The following is a 25,105-nucleotide window of genomic DNA, read 5'->3' on the forward strand; positions in this document are numbered from 1 at the left end:
GTTACAACAACACAAACCTTTACGGAACAAGATCCCACAAACTAACTGGTGCCAACAGGCTGCCTAAGTATGGTCCCCAATCAGAGACAACGAGCTACAGCTGTCTCTGATTGGGAACCACCCTGGCCAACATAGATCAACACGATCTAGAACAAAAACATAGAAAACTAAACAATGAAAATCCACACCCTGGCTCAACATTTAAGAGTCCACAGAGCCAGGGCGTGACACCAACAGGTAGCTGTATTAAACCAATACAGTAGAGGTCAATAGGACAGAGGGAGTAGAGCTGTAGCTTTACAGACACAGTATGGTTATTCAGAGGGAATAGACAGGCTACATTGGTTGGGGTTTTAATAAACAGGGACACTAACCTTGGGTGTGTTACACCCTACCCCACAAACAGACAGACACCTGCACATCAGCCAAGCCAACAACAGGCACCTCTCTGTGAAATGAGATTATACAGCAGCACCTCTCTCAAGTCATTCCAGTGCTGCATGGTGGCTGTGGTTGTGGTCTGATGCTAGTTTAATTCATCAGGTATGCTAATCTAACCCAAGCCCATCATATAGACAGTTGCCCGGAGGACTGTAGCAAAGCAGCCCAGCAGCCAACAGAAGCCAGGCCTCAACAACTTCCTCCTCATGACAAACTTAATCATAACACACTGTATTTTTAGCCCTTGTAAATCTCCACAGCCCAGATGACTTTGTATTGAAATAGTCCAGGTGAGTTGGAGACGCTGGACTGAAGTAATGCTGTTGCTACTGTCAGCCACCCAAATATGTCATGACATCTTTCTCACTCAAATAAAATAAAACAATTATAAACCAAAACCAGGGCCTGCATTTGCAACGTGTCTCAGAGTAGGAGTGCTGATCTTGGATCAGTTTGGCCTTTTAAGTCACAATGAAAATGATTAAACTGATAGGGGGGACCTGATCCTAGATCAGCACTCTGAGATGCTTGATACTGTACATACAGGCCCTGCTCCTGACCACAGTGAGTTGGTCTGATCTATCCCAGGCCTGGGCTGGAGGGCTGGACTGAAGGACTGAATTGGATCTGGAAGTCCCCACTGAGAAGACCTCTTGGGGTTGTTTAGTGAGCAGAGCTCTGGTTTGTTTTCCACTCTGAACTCCAGTCTGATTAATGGACTTGTCTTGTTAGCTGTGGCTGAATAATGGGTGTTTGTGTGGAGAAGAGCCGAGGAGAGTAATATCTAAGAATGACTCATATATCAGCTTGTTGGTTTCTCAAGAGGAAGGAGGCAAACATGCTCTCTGCTACAACCAAGGAAGATTACTTAATTGTCAGGGTCTGTGTATTGCATGTATCTCAGCTCTTTGTGGCGTAATTGTAGTCCTGCACTAGTCTAAACTAACCTTTACCATGATTATAGGCATGTCTATTTGTTGTGTGGGAGTGCACAGATCAGTGTGTGTGTGTTTATGTGTGTGAATCTTGAGCATCCAACCTGACGTCCTTACTGACACACACCCTGTAAGCCTGTCACTGTTTAGACTCCCACCCACATAACAAGGCTGAATGTACACTGTTATTCCAGACAGAAGATTTTGAAATGCTCCTGCAGTGTCCAGTCCACCAGCCCCCACTCCACACACACACACTGTCTCACCACTGACAGTTCACAGTTCAGATGTATTGTCCTTTTAGTGGAAATTCCTCTTCACAGCTTCTAGCAATCTAAACAAAAGACAGTTCAAAGAACTCCCCATAGTGAAACTCAATACATTCAATATCCAGTATACTGTACTGAGAATATGGATGTTAACTCTGTCCTAATCTTAGCATGTTTCATATAGATACTGGCTATACTGTCGTCAGTCCTTGGTGAAGGCATGGTCAGAGTGACTCACTATGGTCCAGTTCATGGCAGCATCTCAAATGGCACCCTATTCACTAGGAGTCCTGGTCCAATGTAGTGCACTATATAGGGAATAGGGTGCCATGGTGCTCTAGTCAAAAGTAGTGCACTATATTGGGAATATGGTGCCATTTTGGACAGACCCCATGTGTAAACAGTAGTATTGCATATGTTCTGTGTTTCTCCTCTATCTCAGATATTGACGAGTGTTCCTTTGAGAGGACCTGTGACCACACCTGCGTCAACTACCCTGGCAGCTTCGAGTGTGTCTGTCAGGAGGGATATACTCTGTACGGCCTCACACACTGCGGAGGTGAGTATGACACAGACATGCATGGGATTGCACGAACACACGCACATATACACACAAACATACACACATACTGTACACACACTCACACACACAAACATGCACACACACATGTGCAGGCAGACACACACACATACACACTTAGAAAGACATGGGAAAGAGTTAGACAGACAGGTAGCTAGGGAGAGGCACAGATAGAAAGAAATTGACTGACACAAAGTGAGAAGCCCTGAGAGACTGACAAGGAGAAAGAGTGAGTGAGAAAGAAATGGAGTGAAGGGGAGAGAGAGAGAAATAGAACAAGAGACAGAGTTTTTTTATTGTGAGTATTGGTGAGGGGTAACTGAGCACGTGCAGACGGCTGGTGCTGAAAACACATTCACACCTCAGTTCCCCTGAATAATTCTCTGTACCTGCGTCCCTGCCTCTGTGGGCATTTGTGTGTGTGTGTGTTGTACCTGTCACACACATGTCATGCGGAGGCGGTAGGTTTGACAGGTGTGTTTGTGTGTGCTGTGATCCCACTTCACTTGGCCCTGTCTGGCTGACAGCCATGTTCTTCAGTGGTAGACTAAACAGGCCACTGTCTAAAGGGCGTTCCATTAGCAGTCAACACATACTAGTCAGTCAGATATAGAGCACGGAGAAGACATGGGCTGTCTGTCTCACACTGATGACATCACACACTCACTCATAGCACAGGCTCTGTCTGATGATGTCACTCTGAACTGTGATGATACTCAACCACATACATGCACACACACACACACACACACACCCTCTGACTGTATTCTATGTGGTTGTGTCTCAGACATAGATGAGTGCAGCATTAACAACGGGAGCTGTGAGCACAGCTGTGTGAACACACAGGGAGGCTATGAGTGTCTGTGTCCACCTGGTCAGAAGCTCCACTGGAACAGGAAGGACTGCATCAGTAAGGACCTAAACATCTACTCTGTGTGTGTTTTCTATAGACATAGGAGTGTGTGTGTGTGTGTGCGTGTGTGTCATCATTTTTGTGCTGTGATGGGTCGTGGTTGTCATGGTGATGTGACCCTCTATGTTCCTCAGAGGCGGTGAAGTGTTTGCCCAATGGGAAGCCAGCGCCACGCGCCCAGCTCAGCTGTGACAAGAGAGGCGGGGTGGAGGTGTGCTCGCTTTCCTGCCCTTCCAACGCACTCTTCCTCGCAGGTACGTGGCTCAATCCTACACACCCCAACACACACACACCTGGCAGCAAAGAGGAACTGTTTTCCTCATACCAAAGACCAAACCTTCTCTCTTTCTTCCCAGAAGAATCCTAGCCTTTAGCCTTGACTCTCCCCAATATGCATTCTACACTTCCTAAAGTACATTAATCCTCTACCTTCTCTGACCTGGACTGGTCTGGTGAGGTTTAGTCCGATGCGCTAGTCTTCAGCTGACTTTTATCCATGACCAATGCCTGTGTAGCCATGGTTAACTGATCTCCAGCCACTCCATACTCTCTGCTGCCCTCTAGAGGTCAATGCCAGTCCTCACGCTGCTCTCCATTCAAGCAGAGCTCCACTGAAAGTTTCCCAGTTGAATGAAGGACTCAGATTAAGGCCTAATCTATCTACCTACCTATCTCAGTCACCGGCCATCAGGGTGCATTTCAGCTAAATGTCTCAGTATTTCACTCAGTCAGTGATTTCGTCTGGTGTTGCCCCTGAGGCTATAAAGGGCTATAAAGCTATTGGCTGTCAATGCAGGCACCCTGGTCCTTCTGCGAATGTGCTTAACACAGACGGAACATCTGTAAAACAATTACATTCTTTAATCGGGCCTGCCATATTTCCGTTAGGACTGCTTTGAGTAGACCCCTGCTCCGTTTGGCTTGGCTGCTGTAGTGTGAGACTGATGGATAGCTCTCAAACACAAAGTGGAATAATAGTGCTTTTCTATCTTTCTGGAGAATGTCTTCATTTGGGGGAGAAGGAAAGCTTTTAAATTCTTGTGGTTGCACGCAAAGTCCTGTTTCTTCTTCAGTCATCTCCCGCTTTATGAGCTCTGAAGTCTTCATCCCTCATTTCTGACTAAATATGCATGTGTGTTTGTGTGTGTGTGTGTGTGTGTGTGTGTGTGTGTGTGTGTATGTGTATGTGTGCGTGTGTACGTATGTGCGTGAACATTCATGAATGAGCATAGATCTGTCATTCGGTACATAATTTCTCTCCATCCCTCAGGAAATGTGTGTGTATGCTTGTGTGTGTGTGTGACTGAGGTGTGCGTGAGTGTGTTTTATTTTATGGCAGACTTCATATGGCAGTCTCCTGTAGCTCTTAAATATTAGGGAAAGTGAGGCCATAGAAAACGAATAAAAGTATTTTACTCCTCAACTAGCCAAGAGAAACACACACTGCCATCAGATGGCTAGCACACACACACACACACACACACACACCCCTCCCCCAGACGGTTAGCGGAGCAGGGAGATTGGGTCACACTGCTCCTCAGACGGGCCCCTCTATCACTTTGACAGCAATCCCATATTTCCTCATGTCCCATGTCACCCTGTCCCTCAGGGCTGTGGGTTTAATAGCCATAAACAAGTCAACCAGTGGCAGAAGACAGGGATACTGCACGCAGAGCTGGTGTAAATGGATTGACCTTGGGTGGACAGGGTTGTAACTGACATGTATTTGTGTTTGTGTCCCACCAGACTCTGAGAACAGCTACACGCTAAGCTGTGGTGTGCCGGTGCAACCTGGGAAGGCACCACAGAAGAGGAACGCCACCAACGCCCTGCTCACCTGTGCAGGTATGCAATGCATTATGGGACATGTAGTCAGATATGTCATGCTTTGTTCAATATAAAGATATTTAACCATACCACTTCAAATAAAACACACACTTACAGTGAGATCAGGGTCTCGCAGCTCAGTCATGACCTTTTGACGTCGATGTAGTTGTCATCTTTTCATTTCTCCCCATGTCGGTGGGTTTAAATTCCTCCATTTCTTCATTCCCTCCATCGGAATATTCACTCCCCTGCCTTTGGTGCTTGCCATAGCGTCACTCCTATATTTCCTTCAGCACTCTGTAGATTTTGGACAGGGAGAGGGCCCTCGCACAGCCAGAGGAATGCAGAGAGAGAGAGAGAGAGAGAGAGAGAGAGAGAGAGAGTGTGAGAGAGAGAGAGAGAGTGTGTGAGAGAGAGAGTGTGTGAGAGAGAGAGTGTGTGTGAGAGAGAGAGTGTGTGAGAGAGAGAGAGAGAGACCCCATCTATCTGGCTGGGGGTGTGAGTGTTAAGTGATATGAAATACAGCTCACCTCAGAGCGCCAATCGTGGACCGTTCCCTAAGAATCTCAAAGCTCCCCCGGACATATGATTCGCTTACGGTTCATCTACGGTCTCATCACGGTCTATAATTTCACGCTCTGATAACGGAAGTGGCAGATGACTGTTACGATGATGGTGGTGATGATGATGATTGTTACAATGAGGATGAAGACAGATTTATATTGTGTCCCAAACCACAGACAGCTCAGTCCATTCAGCGTCTCTGCTCTACAGCAGCAAACTGGAGCCAGTGGTGTCCTGGTGAGCCTGCTGTTAATGGTTCATGGACAGAACCACACACACAGCCCCTCTATGACCTCTCACTGTGCTGTGTGTTTACCTGGCTCCGCTCTCAATGTCCCTCTTCACTCACCGTACCCATAACCACACACACTCTCTGACCCTTGCGTGTCTCCAGCACCTCGTTAAAAGGACAGCCATCCCAACCACCCAACACATGACCGACAAACACCTTTTGGACTGCTAATCACCGTGACGATGTGGGTTTTGGTTTTGCCATATTGCCGGAGAGACAGACAGAGCGTGATAAAGCATTTGGCTGTGTTAGTTCCTCTCTGACCTAAACTTCACCTCAACCAGGGAACACCAATAAAGGTGGCCTGGAGATGCCCTCTAAAGTGTGTGATCATATGCCATGGGCAGTAGACTATCTTCAGGGCCAGGAGTTGGTCAGGTCAGGTGATCAGGATAAAACTCCTGTCCGTAATTATGATGTTATTCATAGGATGTCAAAAGGTTATTCATTAGTGTATGTTTCTGTCTTTCTCCTTTATGTAAATGAAGATACGTTACCCCCACCCATCAAGCAGAAGGCCCGCTTCAAGATCAAAGATGCCAAGTGTCACCTGAGACCCAGGAACAAGGAAAAACACAGAGAGACGTCCAAGCCGAGCCTGCAAGGTAAATCCTGCTACTCCTAACTGACTGTACAAACTGTACTGTATAACACATGCTACTCCTAACTTAGAGTGTACAACATCAAGTAATACAGACTGAACTAAGACTAAGAAGGTATACATGATGCAAGATACTGTAGCAGTAATGTAACCGACAGTTAGATGTGTCCTGAGCTGTACCCTTACACCTGCCATAAATCCGAAACAATCAATACTAAACAATGCACAACAGCATCCTATCAACTTCCTCTCCTTATCTTCTTCCTCATCCTCCCCCTCTTCTTCTCAGGGGGTCCGCTCCCCTGTTCTGATGACTGCCAGGTGACCTTTGTCAATCTGAAGTGTGACTCATCTAAGAAGCGGCGCCGTGGACGCAAGTCCCCTTCCAAAGAGGTTTCCCACATCACAGCTGAGTTTGAGATGGAGATGAAGGAGGAGGAAGCCTCAGGTCAGTGTGACTGTGCAACCTCAGGTCAGTGTGTGTATGTGTGTGTGTTGATTGCATATACTCCATATTTTAGACTCATGTAACCTGTATATGGGTGTGAGTAATTTGAGTTTGATGTTATATGGAGTGTGTGTGTGCTTGTGTATTCCTTTCCCCAGACTTGTGTAACGTGGACTGTGTATTTATTGTGTGTGTTGTGTGTGTGTGTGTGTATACTGACTGTGTGTATTCCTCTCCCCAGACTCATGTAACGTGGACTGTGTATTTTTTCTGAGTTGCTGTGTGTGTGTGTGTGTGTGTGTGTGTGTGTGTGTGTGTGTACTGACTGTGTATATTCCTCTCCCCAGACTCATGTAACATGGACTGTGTATTTTTCTGAGTTGCTGTGTGTGTGTGTGTGTGTGTGTGTGTGTGTGTGTGTGTGTATACTGACTGTGTATATTCCTCTCTCCAGACTCGTGTAACGTGGCGTGTGTGAGGGAGCGTATGAAGCAGAGGTTACAGAGTGCCATGCGGACCCTGAGGAAGTCCATCAACAAGCAGCAGTTCTACATCCAGTTCTCTGGTACTGAGTACGAGGTGGCCCAAAAACCTGCCCTGCACGTTGAGCAATGCAGCACCGGACAGGTCTTACGGGACGGCAAGTGTGGTGAGCATCCTGTGCAAGACATCCTGGGATATGGCGTTGTTGTAGCTTACTGTTCCATATACAGGTAACTGCCAAAATAAAGAAAACACTTGAGTAAATTAGGGATACAAAGTATATTGAAAGCAGGTGCTTCCATACAGGTGGGGTTCCTGAGCAATTCCTAAACAATCAATATCCCATCATGCTTAGGGTCATGTACAAAAATGCTAGGCAGGCTGCCCATTATTTTGGCTGCCATGGCTATGCCCCCATAGGATGACAATGCCTCCATCCACAGGGCACGAGTGGTCACTGAATGGTTTGATGAGCATGACAACGATGTAAAGCCTATGCCATGCCAGTCTCAGTCACTAGATCCTAACCCTAACCCAATGGTGAAGGTGCATAAAGATGGCGGTCCCCATGTACTTGCCACAAATACCTTGTTTGCTCAGTTCGCCGTATTGTACATTGCTCTCCATTACTCTTTTTTCGTATCAGTATATGCCTACATGATCCCAATTCTAGCTCCAAGACGGCGGCAATTTGAAAAACCGAAAAAGTTGATTGTGCTGATTTACTGTCACATTGAACCATGTCGCGCGCCGTAGTTTAAGAACTCTGTGGGTAGTGCTAAAAACAATGACGTCATATCTGAATTCTTCCATCTTTATGCATCTTCTCCATTGAACACTTAAGGGAGACATCTGTCTCAGTTTGATGCAGTGTATGTGTGATATACCATACCATGATATGCTAAACATCTCTCTCTCATCTCTCTCTCTTTCTCTGTGTGTATGTATGTCTATCTCTCTCCCTGTCTCAGTGAGTTGTGGTGTGGGGACGTACTATAGTGGAGACCATGATCAGTGTGTTGTGTGTGTCCCTGGTACATACCAGGACACAATGGGTCAGCTGTCCTGTGAACCCTGCCCCAGCACCGAGGGACAGGGCATCGCTGGGGCCAAGAACGTCTCCCAGTGCGGAGGTGAGTGTGCGTGTGTGTTTGTACGTGTTTGTGTGTGTGTGCGTGCTTGTGCTCGTCTTATGTGTGCTGTAGTTTGGCACCACCTTGTGGTTATTAAACAACATTCCAGTTCTATTGGCGAGCACAGTCTTTCAAGGCATTTCCCACTTTGTCCTCTAGAAAGCAGCAAAGACCAGGATTACATAGATATATCAGCCCGGCTAGCTCAGTCGGTAGAGCATGAGACTCTTAATCTCAGGGTCGTGGGTTCGAGCCCCACGTTGGGTGCTGCTTTTTGATTTAGAATTGATAACTTCACTAGCAGTACTCTGGAAAACCTGAACCTATGGAACTGACTAGATCTCATTGTAGTTGAATTTCCAGCATAGAGCAGTTGAAGAGATTTATGTCATAGAACCGTGTTATACCTTATGAATTCTCTTCCTCTCTCCCTCTCTCCACCTCTCCCAGGCCAGTGTCCGGCTGGTCAGTATTCATCAGATGGGTTTCGTCCATGTAACCCCTGTCCCCTGGGCTCCTTCCAGCCGGAGCCTGGTCGTGTACTCTGCTTCTCCTGTGGAGGAGGCCTCATGACCAAGTACGAGGGCTCTGTCGCCTTCAGGGACTGTGAGGCCAAAGGTAACACGGAGAGAGAGAGAGAGAGAGAGAGAGAGAGAGTGAGTGTGTGTGTGTGTGTGTGTGTGTGTGTGTGTGTGTGTGTGTGTGTGTTTGCATACGTGCATGCTTGTGTGTGAGAATGTCTGTGCATGTGTTACTTAATGTTTGTGGCTGTGTGTGTTTCTCTCCATAGTCCACTGTGCTCCTGGACACCACTACAACTCCAGTAACCACCGCTGTATCCGCTGCCCAGCCGGCACCTACCAGTCAGAGTTTGGACAGAACTACTGCATCACCTGCCCTGGCAACACCACCACCGACTTTGACGGAGCCACCAACGTCTCTCACTGCAAGAGTAAGGCCAGTCTCACATTAGTTCATTACTGCAGTGAATTATTTTACTGTTGCACATGGTTAGAGGACTCATTTAAGCTTGACATCTCGTTAGACCATAGCCCACAAATGACAAGTTGTCATGGTGTGACACGTGCTAAAACATTTCAGTTTCCTCTGTGAACTCTAAGCCAGGGAATCCCAAACTTTTTCACTCGGGGTCTCCCTTCCAGCATTGGGGAACATCCCGCGCTCACGCCACGTCTATTTCTATGGGCACAAGCACTGCTCATGACACCAACTGTACACACCCCTCTTGTTGGTGGAGAGATAATAATTGTGCTTATTTCTTGCAATTCTACACATTTTGTCATGTCTAATGTGTATTCATGTGATATTTGAGTGACAAAAAAATGACAACAATATCTATGGACAAAAAAACAAAATATAATAACGGTAGCTGACATGGGGCTAGTTGATCTGGACATTTCTGACAAGTTATAAATAGCTCTCTAAGGTATGTAATGACTAACATGACAAGAGGAACTGATGAGGCGCTACCCAATTTCGAAATTGCACCTTGTGCATTCTACTATTACAACTTTCAAAAGTAAGTTTAAAGCCAGACTGAGTTCTACCGGTCAAAAGTTTTAGAACACCTACTCATTCAAGGGATTTTCTTTATTTTTACTATTTTCTACATTGTAGAATAATAGTAAAGACATCAAAACTATGAAATAACACATATGGAATCATGTAGTAACCAAAAACGTGTTAAACAAATCTAAATCTATTTTATATTTGAGATTCTTCAAATAGCCACCCTTTGCCTTGATGACAGCTTTGCACACTCTTGGCATTCTCTCAACCAGCTTCACCTGGAATGTTTTTCCAACAGTCTTGAAGGAGTTCCCACATATGCTGAGCACTTGTTTTATTTTTGGGAGGGGTGTGGGGGACCCCCACGCGCCCCCCTGCCGACCCCTCCCCCACAGTTTGAGAACCACTGCTCTAAGCTATAAACATGATCCTTGCTGATAAATTAGTTCAATTTAAATCCATAGTCTCCAGTGCACCCTTACTCATCCAAGTCTCTTCTCCCTGTCTTAGACCAGGTGTGTGGGGGTGAGCTGGGGGACTTTACAGGCTTTATTGAGTCTCCTAACTACCCCGGGGACTACCCGTCCAATGTAGACTGTATCTGGACCATCAACCCTCCTCACAAGAGACGCATCCTCATCGTGGTGCCTGAGATCTTCCTCCCCATCGAAGATGAGTGTGGAGATGTGCTCGTCATGAGAAAGAGTGGTACGCACAACCAGGAAGTCATCGTTACTCTGCCAGCCAATAAGACAGCGTGATTTTTAATTTCATCAGCTAGCCAGCCATTTAGATTGTTACATTATTGTAGTTAGTCTATCTTGTTGTCAGGATATCCTATTGCTATTTTAATATTCATCAAGTTTTATTATTTCAGCTGATTCCAAACTCTTGGTTGGTCCATCTGTCTGTCAATTACATTTAGACCCTCCCTCTTCTTCCATTAGCCCTGCCCACCTCCATCACCACCTATGAGACGTGTCAGACTTACGAGCGGCCAATCGCCTTCACCTCCCGCTCCCGCAAGCTCTGGATCCAGTTCAAGTCCAATGAGGGCAACAGCGGCAAGGGCTTCCAAGTCCCCTATGTCACCTACGATGGTCAGTGTGCTGCTCAGACTCCCTAACAGTCACATGTGCCTTATTAAGTGAACTATAATGTACAGGACGACAAGGTGTGTTTGATGGTGGAATCTTACGTCACTTTTTGTGTCAGCTGAATCATGTAACCCCGTGTTTCCTCCTGTCTGTTGTTTTGTAGAGGACTACCAGCAGCTGATAGAGGACATTGTCCGGGACGGCAGGCTATACGCATCAGAGAATCACCAAGAGATACTGAAAGTAAGCAACTCTCCATTATGTCCAATTACTGTATATTATATATTGTAATTAATAAATAATACTATACACTGTACGGTATATTATCTTCACTGATAACTCCCTCCATCTGTCTCTCTGTCTCTCCCTCCCTCCCCCTCTCCTCCCTGCAGGATAAAAAACTGATCAAAGCCCTGTTTGATGTGCTGGCTCACCCCCAGAACTACTTCAGGTACACGGCCCAGGAGTCCAAAGACATGTTCCCCCGCTCATTCATCAAACTGCTGCGCTCCAAAGTCACACGGTTCCTACGGCCGTACAAATAGGCTGCTACGCCCCCTGTCTGCTACCCAGACACCTACCCCTTATGTTTGTCCTACGCCCCCTTTCCACCATCTACTCCTCCCTACTCTTCACCTACGTCCTTACCCTGTCAACATCCCCATATGTCTTCTTATCCCCAAGTCTATACCCATACATCTCTCCTACACCCCCCCGCCACTCTATCCCTCTCTTTTACACCCCCTCTACTCTCAAACACTTCTTCTACACCCCTATACTTCTCTTACACCCTCCTCCCCCACACACACCCCCCCAACCCTACCCAGAGTTCCTCCTGCTCGCTATCCCAGCATTCCCTGCACAGGAACAGAGAATCGTCTCTCCCTCTTTTGTATTTTTTTTTTCTGCAGTCCTCGTTTTAACTTTCCACCTTTTCCCCTGTACTTTTGGTTTGTTTTGGTTTGTTTTTGTGTTGTTGTTGTTTTTTTGGTTATATTTATATGTGTAAGAACTTGCAGAAGCCCACAACATGGATGTTAGATATATATGTACGTACAGACATGTTGGTTACAAGTAAAATGTATGTGTATGTATGTACGTATGTTATTTGTGTTTGTGTGAACATACGTATGTGCACGTAGATGGTGTGCGAGAGTGACGTCACACGCAGGTACATGGATGTATCTTTATTTTGTTATTTTTAAAAGGCCCCTGGCGTGCACAAGATGGAAGTCAGAAAAAAACGATTGGTGCACTTAAATCATATTTTACATCAGCATTTTCACATGGGAAATTATTTCTAAAGACATTTCTAATTTCAGCATCCCAGACCATTCCACCTCAAACTGAGTACAGTGAACGAATACGTTTGATTTTCAAAAAAGTCACTTTTTTTCTTTTTGAAAGATATATATAACAAGATGAAAAAACTACCTGCAAGTAACAGACGTTACTATAGAGAGAGATGTATGTGATGTAACTAATATTTGGAACTTTAATTGCACTTGAATTTTATATTGTAAACTGTAGAAAAAAATCTAAGTTACATTTTTCCTTATGTTTTGTGTTGTATAGAAATGTATCACCTTGGTTGTAGCAAAGAGAGAGGCAAAAATATGTCCCATTTTGTTCTCACCACACCAGTAACCCAGACCCAAAACCCCCAGTGTTCAATATCTTTAGACAGACAACGTCAAATCCACCCATTTGCCCTGAAAAGCAGTATTGCCAGTAAGTAATCATTTAAAGGGAAATGTCCTTAACGACGCACTACTACTTTAGTTGTGGGTGTGCTCCCATCTCCTAACTCTGCCTCATCCCTTTAAGACCCTCCTGACTAGCTGCCAGAGAAAAGGGGTGTTTTGTGTAAAGCTTCTTATATGATGGCACTAAGTGCACACTCAAAACCACCTGCTTTTTACGAGTGTCCACTTTCTCAATCTGTCCTATTTGGACTTCTCCCAGTTTCTGTAAGTCATCAACCTAGACTGTTGATTTCATATCTATAACAAATCTGTAAGTTTGTTTATATTTCTGCACAATGCAAGTGGAGAAAATATGTATTGTGTGATGACGAGAGTGTTGGTTTGGAGGTGAATGTAGTAGCAGAGATACAGAGGCAGAGGTCTGTTTGAAAGTATTGTGATGTCTATGAGAGTATCTGTATGTACATAGCACTTGCAACTGTAACCATAACCCAGAAAGTGCCCAAACTAACCTCAAGTAGTCAAACGTTCTGACAAAATTACACTTTCATTGTTCTCCCCCTTGTAACTCCAGCAGAGTCCGTTTGGATTTATAAACTGGGTGGTTCAAGCCCTGAATGCTGATTGGCTGACAGCCGTGGTATATCAGACCGTATACCACGGGTATGACAAAACATTTATTTTTACTGCTCTAATTACGTTGGTATCCAGTTTATAATAGCAATAAGGCACCTCGGGGGTTTGTGGTATATGGCCAATATACCACGGCTAAGGGCTGTATCCAGGCACTCCGCATTGTGTTGTGCAGAAGAACAGCCATTAGCCATGGTATATTGGCCATATACCACACCACCTCGGGCATTATTGCTTAAATATAGCACACCTATTACACACCTATTAAACTGCTAATACACCGCTACTACACGGTTATAAACAACTTCAATTCTTTGTGCTGGGCACAAGGACAATAAGCATAATTATATGGCTTGTATCTTCTAACCTAGAGGCCAAATACTGAAGGCCACTGATATGGGATCAGATATAGTCACTCATTCATAAATTCTGTGTTGTGCCCCAGCACTGATCCAGGATCTGTTCATCCCAGTCTAACCGTAACTCCCACTGTTGTGTGTAGAGCAGTTTCCTCTGACGAGTTGTCTGTATTCTGTTTGACAGAATCTCTACACAAGGTCATTACAAAAAGCTCTCTCCAATCAGAATGATAACTTGGCCCATGTAGGGTTGTGTCAGAAAACGTTACTAGTCGTCAAATCAAAGCTCATTGGAGGAGGTTGTCCGGGGGCGGGACCTTGCAACCTCTCCTCCAATGAGCTTTGAGTGGAATTGAGTGAACAAGGGCGGGGCATGCATTGATTTGACAGCTAATAATGTTTTCAGATACAACCAAGGAGTTTGTCCACTCAGTCCACTCAAAATGGTTGCCGCCTGCAGAGGTATAGCTAATGTTGGTACGGTGCACCCACTTTCTGTTGAGGGATGTTTTGGGTGTTTAGTGTGTTTGATGATGATGATAATGAAAATCGGTATGAAATGCAAAAAAATGTACGATTGACTTTTCCTGAGAATGTATTCTATTGTGTGTGGGTTTGTTGTGTGTGTGTGTGTGTGTGTGTGTGTGTGTGGGGGGGGGGGGGGGGGGGTGTTAGACAGTGTGATACAGAAAGAGTACATGTTCTATGTATGTGTGTGAGAGTGAGAGTGAGCGTGTGTCGGTGTGTGAGTAGCTTGTGAGATCGAGGTAGAGAAAGAGAGATACTGTATGTAGGTACTTTAGTCCATTTTATAGAGGGATAATTTTAACACTTGTGTTAGTCGGTTGTACCCAAAGAGAGAAACTGTATCACAGTGTTTTACCATTGTTTGGTCCATGAAAATCCAGTAAAGAACAAATTCAAATAAAACAGTAGCAGAAAAACAACTCCACCATGCTCTGTGATCTTCCCTTGTTTAAATGTTACTTGTTACACTTTACTTTTCTCATCTAACATCTGTTGTCTCCATGGGTGACTGCAGGGCAGCTTACACATACTGAAATATGGTTCCAGAAAATGTAGCTGAAAGTGCCTATATTGCCCTTGAGGATAATGAGGATAACTGTTCTGAGGACACAAACCTAAGTGCAAATTGACACTGAGTCAAAGTTTATTTTCTTGTAAGATATTTATTTTATTTTTCCTTTGGTCTTGAGCACATAAATGCAGTATTCAATGATCCTACTCTCTGCAACTTTATTCCAAAAATCCTGCATCTATTGGAAGAACCTATTGGAGGCTGTGTAAGAAGCCTGGCTGAATTCACATCACAGCCAAGTTAGCATTTTGGTTTCTTATATTAGCTGCAGCATTAAATTAATCTGACAGCAAAATCTGGTCATTTCTTTTGAACTTTACAGGACTTTATCAACGCTGAGAATCTCCAGGCAAATGAGAGAGTGACAAATGTGTAGATTAGGCCTTATCTTCATGCCTTTCCTCTTTTCCGCCAATATTTCTCTTTCGGCACCGGCATCCATTTTAAAAGTTTATTGTGTATGAATTAATTAAAGTCAGAGTTTAGATTGAGGACATTGAGTTTGTTGTTCATTGACTTCAGCTTCTTATTTTAAATGATGGTTTCAAGAGTAGTTGAGTAAAGTAATAGGCCCTTGTCTCCAAAGGCAACAAATGTTTAACCAGGCGGTGGCGCATTTACACAAATTATAAAGACATCAGCTGTGCCTACTCAATAACTATTATATGTCCAAATTTGCTACATGATGATTCTTATAAATTGTAGGTGTACTTTTGGAGCCATTCCTATTTGTAAAATGGTAAATGTAGGTTAAGCAGAATACGTTTTCATTGTATTTTTTTTGCAGCTGTAATCTGTTGAAAAGAATTAAAAGTTCCCCTTAAACCAAGGTCAGTTGGGTTGCAGACATCCATCATGTCATCTTGCAATTTATTTGATGTATTCCAGAACTAGCACAGCCGATTCAAATAGCCTAATGATTAGTTCACCAATTTGACTCAGGTGTGCCTGTACTACAATACATAAAATTCAGTGGAACTGGTTTGGGGTAAACTAATCCAGAAGAGGTTTGAGAAACACAGGGCTATGGTAAGGATGAAACTATGCCAAATGTGAAAATATAAAGTCAAATGTATGTAATTTATCATCAAATCGATAATTCTACATTGATCTTAATGAAATGCAGTTTAATTCTGCATCTGTGATGGATTGAAATGATAGAAAAATAGAGACGAATCTGTTTGATATTGTATGCAGGCGCAAACTGCCTGTCAGACATTAATTGATTCCTGCTCATACCACCCCTTTGCACATTTTCATTGAGCTGTTCATCCAACAGAAGGCTACAGAACAGATCAGGGAGAGGAGGAAAGATAGATCTCGAGCACATTCAGCACAAGAGGCGGAAGAGATTAAGTGTTTCCACGAGAGCCAAAGCACAAAACAAGAGCACCACGCGCTGCACTTTCAAACAGACCAGCGCGACTCACTAGCTGCTCTCCCTCCGCCGTCCGCTCCGCTATCAGACACACGGGACTTCACTGGTTCATCCCTTACCGGACAGGCTCTGCTCATCGTACCGGGAGACCGGGCGAACCCAGGTAGGTTAGTGGCCGCGGTGTCTGCTTGCATGCAAATTGGTGTTGCCTATGTTTTGCATAGCAGGCTACGGGATTAGTATGATGACAATCGGAAACAGATTCTTGATTTATATTCTAATGTGTATTTATTCTATCGGAAATGTTTTTTTAAAACTTCACGTAGCCTAAAGTCTAGTAAATCTAGTCCATGATGGTGATTATGGACACTGCCACTCTCCTCTCTGTGTTAGCTTGTCCACCGGAATGCTTTCATGATGTACCGTGCCATCAGAATGTATTCACACCCCTTGACTTTTTCCACAATTTGTTGTGTTACAGCCTGAATTTAAAATTGATAAAATTGAGATTTTTTGGCACCGGCCTACACACAATACCCCATCATGTCAACATAGAATTATGTTTTTCAACATTTCTACAAATTAATAAAAAATGAAAAGCTGAAATGTCTTGAGTCAATAAGCATTAAACTCCTTTGTTATGGCAAGCCTAAATAACTTCAGGAGTAAATTATCTTAACAAGTCACACAATAAATTGCATGGACTCACTCTGTGTGCAATAATAGTGTTTAACATTATTGTTGAATGACTACCTCATCTCTGTACCCCACACATACAATTATCTGTATGGTCCCTCAGTCGAGTAGTGAATTTCAAACACAGATTCAACCACAAAGACCAGGGAGGTTTTTCCAATTCCTCCCAAAGATGGGCACCTATAGGTAAATGGGTAAAAAAGAAAGACATTGAATATACCTTTGAGCATGGTGAAGTTATTAATTACACTTTGGATAGTGTATCAATACACCCAGTCACTACAAAGATACAGGCATCCTTCCTACCAAACTCAGTTGCCGGAGAGGAAGGAAACTGCTCAGGGATTTCACCTTGAGGCCAATGGTGACATTAAAACAGTTACAGAGTTGAATGGCTGTGATAGGAGAAAACTGAGGATGGCTCAACAACGTTGTAGTTACTCCACAATACTAATCTAATTGACAGAGCGAAAAGACGGAAGCCTGTACAGAATAAACATATTCCAAAACATCCATCATGTTTACAACAAGGCACTAAAGTAATACTGAAAAAATTTGATAAAGCAATTAACTTTTTGTCCGGAATACAAAGTGTTATGTTTGGGGCAAATCCTATACAACACATTACTGAGTACCACTCTCCATATTTTCAAGCATAGTGGTGGCTGCATCATGTTAATTACATTTACATTTAAGTCATTTAGCAGACGCTCTTATCCAGAGCGACTTACAAATTGTTGCATTCAACTTAGGATAGCCAGTGGGACAACCACCACTGGGGGAGGGGGGGGTGTAGAAGGATTACTGTTAGACTATTCCAGGTATTCCTTAAAGAGGTAGGGTTTCAAATGTCTCCGGAAGGTGGTCAGTGACTCCGCTGTCCTGGCGTTGTGGGGGAGCTTGTTCCACCATTGGGGTGCCAGAGCAGCGAATAGCTTTGACTGGGTTGAGCGGGAACTGTGCTTCTGTAGAGGTAGGGGGGCTAGCAGGCCAGAGGTGGATGAACGTAGTGCCCTTGTTTGGGTCTAGGGTCTGATCAGAGTAAGGAGGTGCCGTTCCCCTCACAGCTCCGTAGGCAAGCACCATGGTTTTGTAGTAGATGCGAGCTTCAACTGGAAGCCAGTGGAGTGTGCGGAGGAGCGGGGTGACATGAGAGAACTTGGGAAGGTTGAACACCAGACGGGCTGCAGCGTTCTGGATAAGTTATGGGTATGATAGTAATCGTTAAGGACGGGATGGAGCTTACCAAGAATACAGTGAATGTTCCTGAGTGGCCGAGTTACAGTTTTGACTTAAATCTACTTGAAAATCTATGGCAAGACCTGAAAATGGTTGTCTAGCAATGATCAACAACCAATTTGACAGAGCTTGAAGAATTTTGAAAAGAATAATGGGCAAATGTTGTACAATCCAGGTGAGAAAAGCTCTTAGAGATTTACCCAGAAAGACTCATAGCTGTAATCGCTGCCAAAGGGGCTTCTACAAAGTATTGACTCAGGGGTGTGAATACCTAAGTACATTTGATATTTCTGTATTTCATTTTCAATAAATGTGCAAACATTTCTAAAAATGTGTTTTCACTTTGTGATTATAGGGTATTTGAATTAAGGCTGTAACATAACAAAATGTGGAATAAGTTAAGGGGTATGAATAATTTCTGAAGGCACTGTATCACATTTCTCTGTGTTTGATGCTAGATCCAAATAGCAGAACCACATGTTATATAGCCTATATCTGTCTGGTCAATGCCATAATCAAGTTTCAGAACAGCTCAGCCAACAACCCCTCAAGTGGTTGGTGAGAGTTTATTTGCGGTCCTAACTACAACTAAATTGAATTCTAACACCAAAAAAGCAATGTCTTACATATATATTTTTCAGTTCAACAATTGACAATATTATTCGCATTAAGAAAGACAAAGACATAACTATTTAATCTCCATGCCGTTGTGTTTTGGTGACTATGCTCTTCTAGACTACACAAAATAGCCTTCTGAAGTAGGCTAACACCCAAGAATAAAGGCTTGAAATTATGTCTGATTTCATTGATTTGTTTGTAATTTAGTTTAGTAAGATTTAGTGAGATAACTGGACATAATAAAAATAAATGACAATTATTGTGAAAACAAGAACCTAAACCTTCATATAAAACGGCTCAATTAAACAGACAAATCAACTGCTTGTTTATGTAGAGATGACTTTGAAGTGGCTCTTAAACATCTTATTAATCAGATGTGAATTACTTTGATAAATGTAGATTTTGTAATGTTTGTTGTATTCATTTGACAGAGTGGTTCTCCTTTGATGCAGGTGCCCCCTCTCTCACTATGTTAGCATGGGACAGGTGTGAATGCTGCCAATGCCCTGTCAAGTTCAGATTGAGCCAGACATGCACATTCAGTGCTGTATGCTATAGCCTTGTAGGCATCAGTCATAGCCTGTCAACAGGACTTGTAGCCTACACACACATACACACACACACACCTACACATACACCCACACAGTCCATTTTTACACAACATAAAGAATCTAACCAACATACAGTACATGACTAATGGTGTGTGTCCGTACCAGGGCATGGAATAGCCTACAAGCGAAACGAAGGAACATTGTCGCACGATTTTATGGGACGGTTTCTCGCAGTCGTTAAATCTGAGTGTCTGTCGTCTGTGCCGAAGAAGAGAGTGCATCAATCAATTCCACCTCACGCCTATTCATTTATCAAACCGTCCCTCTACACCCAATTCTCTGCTATGTCTTTCTTCATCTGTCTTCCTCTAAGTCCTGTTCCTGTTAATATGGCCCTATCCCTTTGTTCCTAGTGCCAGTGTAATCCTCTTCTATTCTCACTGTGTACCATGCTCTTAGCATCTGCCAATGCACCCTTCTGCTCTCATTCACTCAGTGTGAGGACTTCTGGCACTGCCACACTCTCTCTCTCTCTCTCTCACACACACACACACACGTAAACACGCATGGACACACACAAGAGTATGCCTGTGTGAGTCATGTTGTTAAGTGTGTATAATTATGGTATGGTGTGTGTGTGTGGCACACTGACATCATAGCAGCACAATCCAGGATAAATCCAGCTCCCCCACTCATCCCCAAATTATCACCCTCCTTCCTCTTTACATCCGTCCCTCACCATCTCACCATCTTTCAGGATCCGTGTGAAATCCTACTAGAATCCCAGAAGTGGAGCTGTAATTTGAAGGCAGTTGTAAATGTGGCATCTGCTTGACAGTGTAAAAGCCTTAGTTGCTCTTAGGGGTTGGGTTATGTTGCTTTGGTGGATTGTGTATTATTTACTGTCTTAACTGCGCATTCCAGATTGGTGTTGTATTCCTACTCAGTGGTTCTGTTCTCTATGTGTGCAGGAGTAGGGGGACACTGAGCCGGAGGTGGAAGGGGGACATGCTCGCTCAGCAACCCAGCAGAGTTTCTCCGAGGTGGGCCAAGCTGTGACAGAGGGCCTCTCTCTGGTGGGCCAACCCGCAACCCTGAACGCTCCAGCAGGCCTCACTCCCAGTCCTAACTACTGTGTGTGCCAGGGCCAGGCCACCTCCAGCCCAGGCCAGACCACGTCTACCCCAGGCCAGCCCAGAGTGGGTCAGCCCCAGCCCAACCCACCTCTTCCCCAGCCCAGTAGTGGTCCAGGCCCAGGCTCCAGAAGCATGGCCTTCACCCTGTCAGAGATCATGGCTGCTCGGCGGCAGCAGCAGTCCCAGGCCCAGCGGGCGGCAGGCAGGGCGGCCGTGGAGGTGGATGAATACAGCACCAACCCCACCCAGGCCTTCACCTTCTACAACATCAACCAGGGACGCTTCCAGCCCCCGCACGTGCACATGTAAGTAGAACACATACACGTATGCTGGCATACAGATACACACTACGTCTGTGCACACACCTGGTCTCTATGTCTCTATCTCTGTTCCCAAGCCCTCCTCTACTCCTCTATCCTCTCTCCCCTTTTCCCCCTCTTTCTTTTTCTCTGAGACTCATCCTCTATGCATGCATGCTGTTATTCGCTCTCTCATTCCATTTCTCTCAGTCTCTCTTTCCTTCTTTCGGTCTCTGATGGTGGTGTGTTGAGGGCTGGCTGTGTACATGGAGGAGAGCGCACTAAAGTGGGCCACTGTTATTCACCAGCTCCCTTCTCCCTCTGGAGACTCTCTGGAGTTGCTGCACACTCACGGACACTCCCACAGGACTCCTCTCTCTCTCTCTCTCTATCTGTGCTTTTCTTCCTTTCTTCTACCACTACTGAGCCTTTGTCGTGGCCGCCCTTTCACAGCTTTTCCCCCTTTTAATTTCTCTATTTTTTCTCTCTTTCTTTTGGACTTTCTATAAGGGATGGTGATGTATACTGATCCAGACTACATTAACACTGCAACTCTGCTTCTTCACTTTGAGACTTCCCATTGTTTATCTGTCTTTCTCACTCTTTTCTTCATTCTCTCGTTTCTCTCTCTCTCCTTCGTTCTCTCTCTACTCTAGGGTGGATCCCCTGCCCCACGACACTCCCAAGCCGCCAGGTTACACCCGTTTTGTGTGTATCTCAGACACCCACTCCCGTACGGACGCCATCCAAATGCCCTATGGAGACGTGTTCATCCACGCTGGAGACTTCACAGAGCTGGGCCTGCCCTCTGAGGTCAAGAAGTTCAACGATTGGCTAGGTAAGACTGACCAATCACATTAAGCAACATCACACCGCAACAAAGTTTAATACTCTATTTCTTATTTCTTTAATTCTATAGATTTTTGTTTTTTGAAATGGTGCACAATTTCTTTTAAAATGTGATAGATCTTATTTGAATGATTTTTCTTCCTTGTTTAGAAGGTAATTTATTTTGTCTGAAAAGTCCTAATAATAATAGTCCCTAATAACCCTATAAAAAATAGATATAAAATTGACTATTAAAGCTGTTCTATTTGACTTACTGTTGTAGTGAAAGGAGAAAGGGACATTGAGAATAGCCTGTTCTGTCTGGCACAGGGCAAGAGTTCAACAAGTTTCTTAGCTTACTCAAAATCCAGTGCAACCAGTGAAAATATTTATACGTTTTACCACAAATTAAATTAGAAAAATTTGTTTTTCACTCATCTTCAAAGACAATAAGTCATGGATGAAGGGATACCTAATGAAAAGAGATGAAAGACGAAACAAAGAAGAGTAAAAGAAACTGCCCACTCAGTTAATGTGCAGTACTTAGAACAGTAACATTATAGTTGGCACACATCACTGTTAATGTCTTCATAAAACATTAACCCAACGTTAGCTCTAAGAAATATTCTAAAGACGATAACATTAGAACTCTTTGCCGTGTGCGGCCCCAGCCGGCGTGCTGCAGTGATTCGTATTTCCAGCGCCTCTCTCTTTGCGAAGGGAGGAGAGGGGGTGGAGAGCAGAGGGATAAGGATGAAGCTCCAGGGGGGAGGAGGGGGGAGACGGGATGGCAGCTCAGCCCCCCCAAGGCTAGTCGACGGGGAGCACGAGCTGGAAACCTGCTCACCCGCGCCTCGACTGGCGGGAGAGACTGCGAGGAAGATAAAATCCGCCAAACGTGCCCGGTGTGCCTTCTGAAGTCTCTCTCTTTCCATCTATACCCCTTTCTCTCTTTTTCTCCTTTTCCTGTAGTTCTGCTGTCTTTCTCTCCCGCTCGCTCGTATAATTATTTATAATCTGTATTCTTCTCCTGTTCCTCTCTCTCTCTCTCTCTCTGGATGAATGTATAGCTCATGCTGCTCTGCAGTCTGGCTCCAGTAAGAGCTCAGCATTAGGCTTTCATTCTATCTGATGAACCTCAGTACAAAAACACACTGTAGGAAACACTGTCAAATTGCCAGGTGAACACACTCATTCCAACCATCCTTTCTTTCCTCTCTTCCTTTGTCTGAAAGTCTGTCTTCTGTTGCTTACTTTCCTTCTGTCTTTGCTTTAGTTTCTTTTGTCTGATTCCCTCCCTTCTTCCTCTTCCTCTATCTCTCTCTCCCTCCCTTTATGAAGATATGGGTCTCTCTTTTCTCTCTCTACTTGGCATCGTGGCAGCTCCCTCCGTTTCTTCTCTCAGTATTTTTAGCAGGAAGGCTCCTCCCGGTTCTTCTGGCAGGGGCTCAAGGCTTTGTCAGAGTTGGTGCACACTGCAGGAGAGGAGGAGGGAGAGAGGGAGATAAAGGGAGAGGACCGTAGAAGAGAGCGGGGAAGATGGGGAGGTAGAGTTGAACTTCATCCCATGGAAGGTCTATCTTTGGCTGGTTATCCTCATCTTGTTGTTTCAGTGAAAATTAATGATATGGATTCTAAGAAAGACCTGGTTTGGTGTTAGGGCATGGAATCATGATATCTGAGGCATGGTGTCAGATTGACTGGAGAAGGAGATAGGATGAAGAGATGTCGAGAGGAGAGAAAAGGGAGAGAGAATAGAATAGGTAGAGGTAGACACAGAGAGGGTAAACAGCACCACTTCAGTCCAATTCTTTCCAATAACCGTCTCTTTGATCAGCTTTCAATGCCTCTCATACAGTGTACTCACACACACTGCTGCTGCTAACACGTCACAACCCAGTATGAATCAACGCAGGTCCGAAAAATAACACACTCAATATTGCATTATGCAGAAGATGCAAATCATATGTTGAACCTGTACTATGCATTAAGTCAGGGGAGGCGTTGCAGTGCGTGCATAACGTTCCTGTGTTTGCATATGAGAAAGAGAAGGTTCTGCTTTAGATTTCAGTGGCATCTTCATTCATTACATGATAGTGGGTGGTCGCGGAGCGGGGCCTGTATCCAGTACTAGATGTTCTTTGTGCTGCCTCCTGCTCTCTATTTCTGGTTAAATATGGATCTCATTGTGCTTCTGGGTCCAACAGGGGTCAAGAGTGGAGCAGCTTTAATTCTAAACTTTCTGCTCTTTTCTCTCTCACTTCTCTTTATTCCCCTTTCCATTCATTTCTTTCCCTCTCTTTTGCTCTTTCACCATTATTTCCCTTGTCTCAATATCTCCCTTGGTCTTTCACTCTCTGTATTTTCACATCTCCCCATATCTCTAGCTCTGACCCCCCCCCCCCCCCCCCCCCCCTCCCCTCTCAGCTCCCCTTTTCTCCTGAATAATAGATGGCTGACTCCTATGATGCGATTGCCATGTAGGCACTTTGGGAGCATGGTGTGTGTACATACTGTGTCCACTCCATGACCCCCCCCCCCCCCCCCCCCCCCACCCAACCTTCTCCTAAGCTCAGTAATAGAAAAGACAATCATAAACATTTCATGAGTGCTGTCTTTCTCTTCCCAGGCTGCTCGCTCTCTCTCTCTCTGTCTGTGTCTCTCTCTCTCGTCGCACCTTGATCCATCAGTGGGGAGGAGGAGACAGTGCAGCACTTGTTCTTTCTTTGTCAATCAAATCAAATTTTATTTGCCACATGGGCCGAATACAACAGGTGTAGACATTTCAGTGAAATGCTTACTTACAAGCCCTTAACCAACAATGCAAAGTAAAACAAATAAAAAGTGTTAAGCAAAAAAAAATTTAAGCAAATAAATAAAGAGCAGCAGTAAAATAAAATAACAGTAGGGAGGCTATATACAGGGGTGTACCGGTGCAGAGTCAATGTGCGGGGGCACCGGCTAGTTGAGGTAATTGAGGTAATATGTACATGTGGGTAGAGTTAAAGTGACTATGCATAAATAATAAACAGAGTAGCAGCAGAGTAAAAAAGGGGGACGGGGTGGGGGTGGGGGGGCAGTGCAAATTGTCTGGGTAGCCAAGATTAGCTGTTCAGGAGTCTTATGGCTTGGGGGTAGAAGCTGTTGAGAAACCTTTGGACCTAGACTTGGCGCTCCGGTACCGCTTGCCATGCAGTAGCAGAGAGAACAGTCTATGACTAGGGTGGCTGGAGTCTTTGACAATTTTGAGGGCCTTCCTCTGACACCGCCTGGTATAGAGGTCCTGGATGGCAGGAAGCTTGGCCCCAGTGATGTACTGGGCCGTACGCACTACCCTCTGTAGTGCCTTGCGGTCGGAGGCCGAGCAGTTGCCATACCAGGCGGTGATGCAACCAGTCAGGATGCTCTCGATGGTGCAGCTGTAGGACTTTTTGAGGATCTGAGGACCCA

The 25,105-nt window shown here is 44.7% G+C and overlaps 2 protein-coding genes across 2 annotated transcripts in view; both read left to right on the forward strand.

The window, feature by feature from the left end:
- LOC311140038 (signal peptide, CUB and EGF-like domain-containing protein 2) overlaps window positions 1-14,469 on the forward strand; it is a 92,439-nt gene extending 77,970 nt beyond the window's left edge. The window contains exons 7-20 of the mRNA XM_084175007.1: window positions 2,088-2,204; window positions 3,013-3,135; window positions 3,273-3,392; window positions 4,885-4,983; window positions 6,310-6,426; window positions 6,712-6,870; window positions 7,325-7,519; window positions 8,325-8,486; window positions 8,937-9,104; window positions 9,277-9,438; window positions 10,527-10,724; window positions 10,964-11,116; window positions 11,277-11,356; window positions 11,506-14,469. Of these exons, the coding sequence (XP_084031133.1) occupies window positions 2,088-2,204; window positions 3,013-3,135; window positions 3,273-3,392; window positions 4,885-4,983; window positions 6,310-6,426; window positions 6,712-6,870; window positions 7,325-7,519; window positions 8,325-8,486; window positions 8,937-9,104; window positions 9,277-9,438; window positions 10,527-10,724; window positions 10,964-11,116; window positions 11,277-11,356; window positions 11,506-11,658 (2,006 nt within the window). The 3' untranslated portion in view covers window positions 11,659-14,469. The remainder of the gene's footprint in view (window positions 1-2,087; window positions 2,205-3,012; window positions 3,136-3,272; window positions 3,393-4,884; window positions 4,984-6,309; window positions 6,427-6,711; window positions 6,871-7,324; window positions 7,520-8,324; window positions 8,487-8,936; window positions 9,105-9,276; window positions 9,439-10,526; window positions 10,725-10,963; window positions 11,117-11,276; window positions 11,357-11,505) is intronic.
- Window positions 1-25,105, forward strand: part of LOC311139822 (metallophosphoesterase domain-containing protein 1-like) — a gene marked incomplete at its 3' end in the record, with an annotated part of 221,082 nt that overhangs the window by 161,788 nt on the left and 34,189 nt on the right. The window contains exons 2-3 of the mRNA XM_084174785.1: window positions 20,657-20,833; window positions 21,484-21,665. Of these exons, the coding sequence (XP_084030911.1) occupies window positions 20,661-20,833; window positions 21,484-21,665 (355 nt within the window). The 5' untranslated portion in view covers window positions 20,657-20,660. The remainder of the gene's footprint in view (window positions 1-20,656; window positions 20,834-21,483; window positions 21,666-25,105) is intronic.

This window comes from Coregonus lavaretus, assembly GCF_964263955.1.
Source record: "Coregonus lavaretus genome assembly, chromosome: 13".
Lineage (NCBI taxonomy): Eukaryota > Metazoa > Chordata > Actinopteri > Salmoniformes > Salmonidae > Coregonus > Coregonus lavaretus.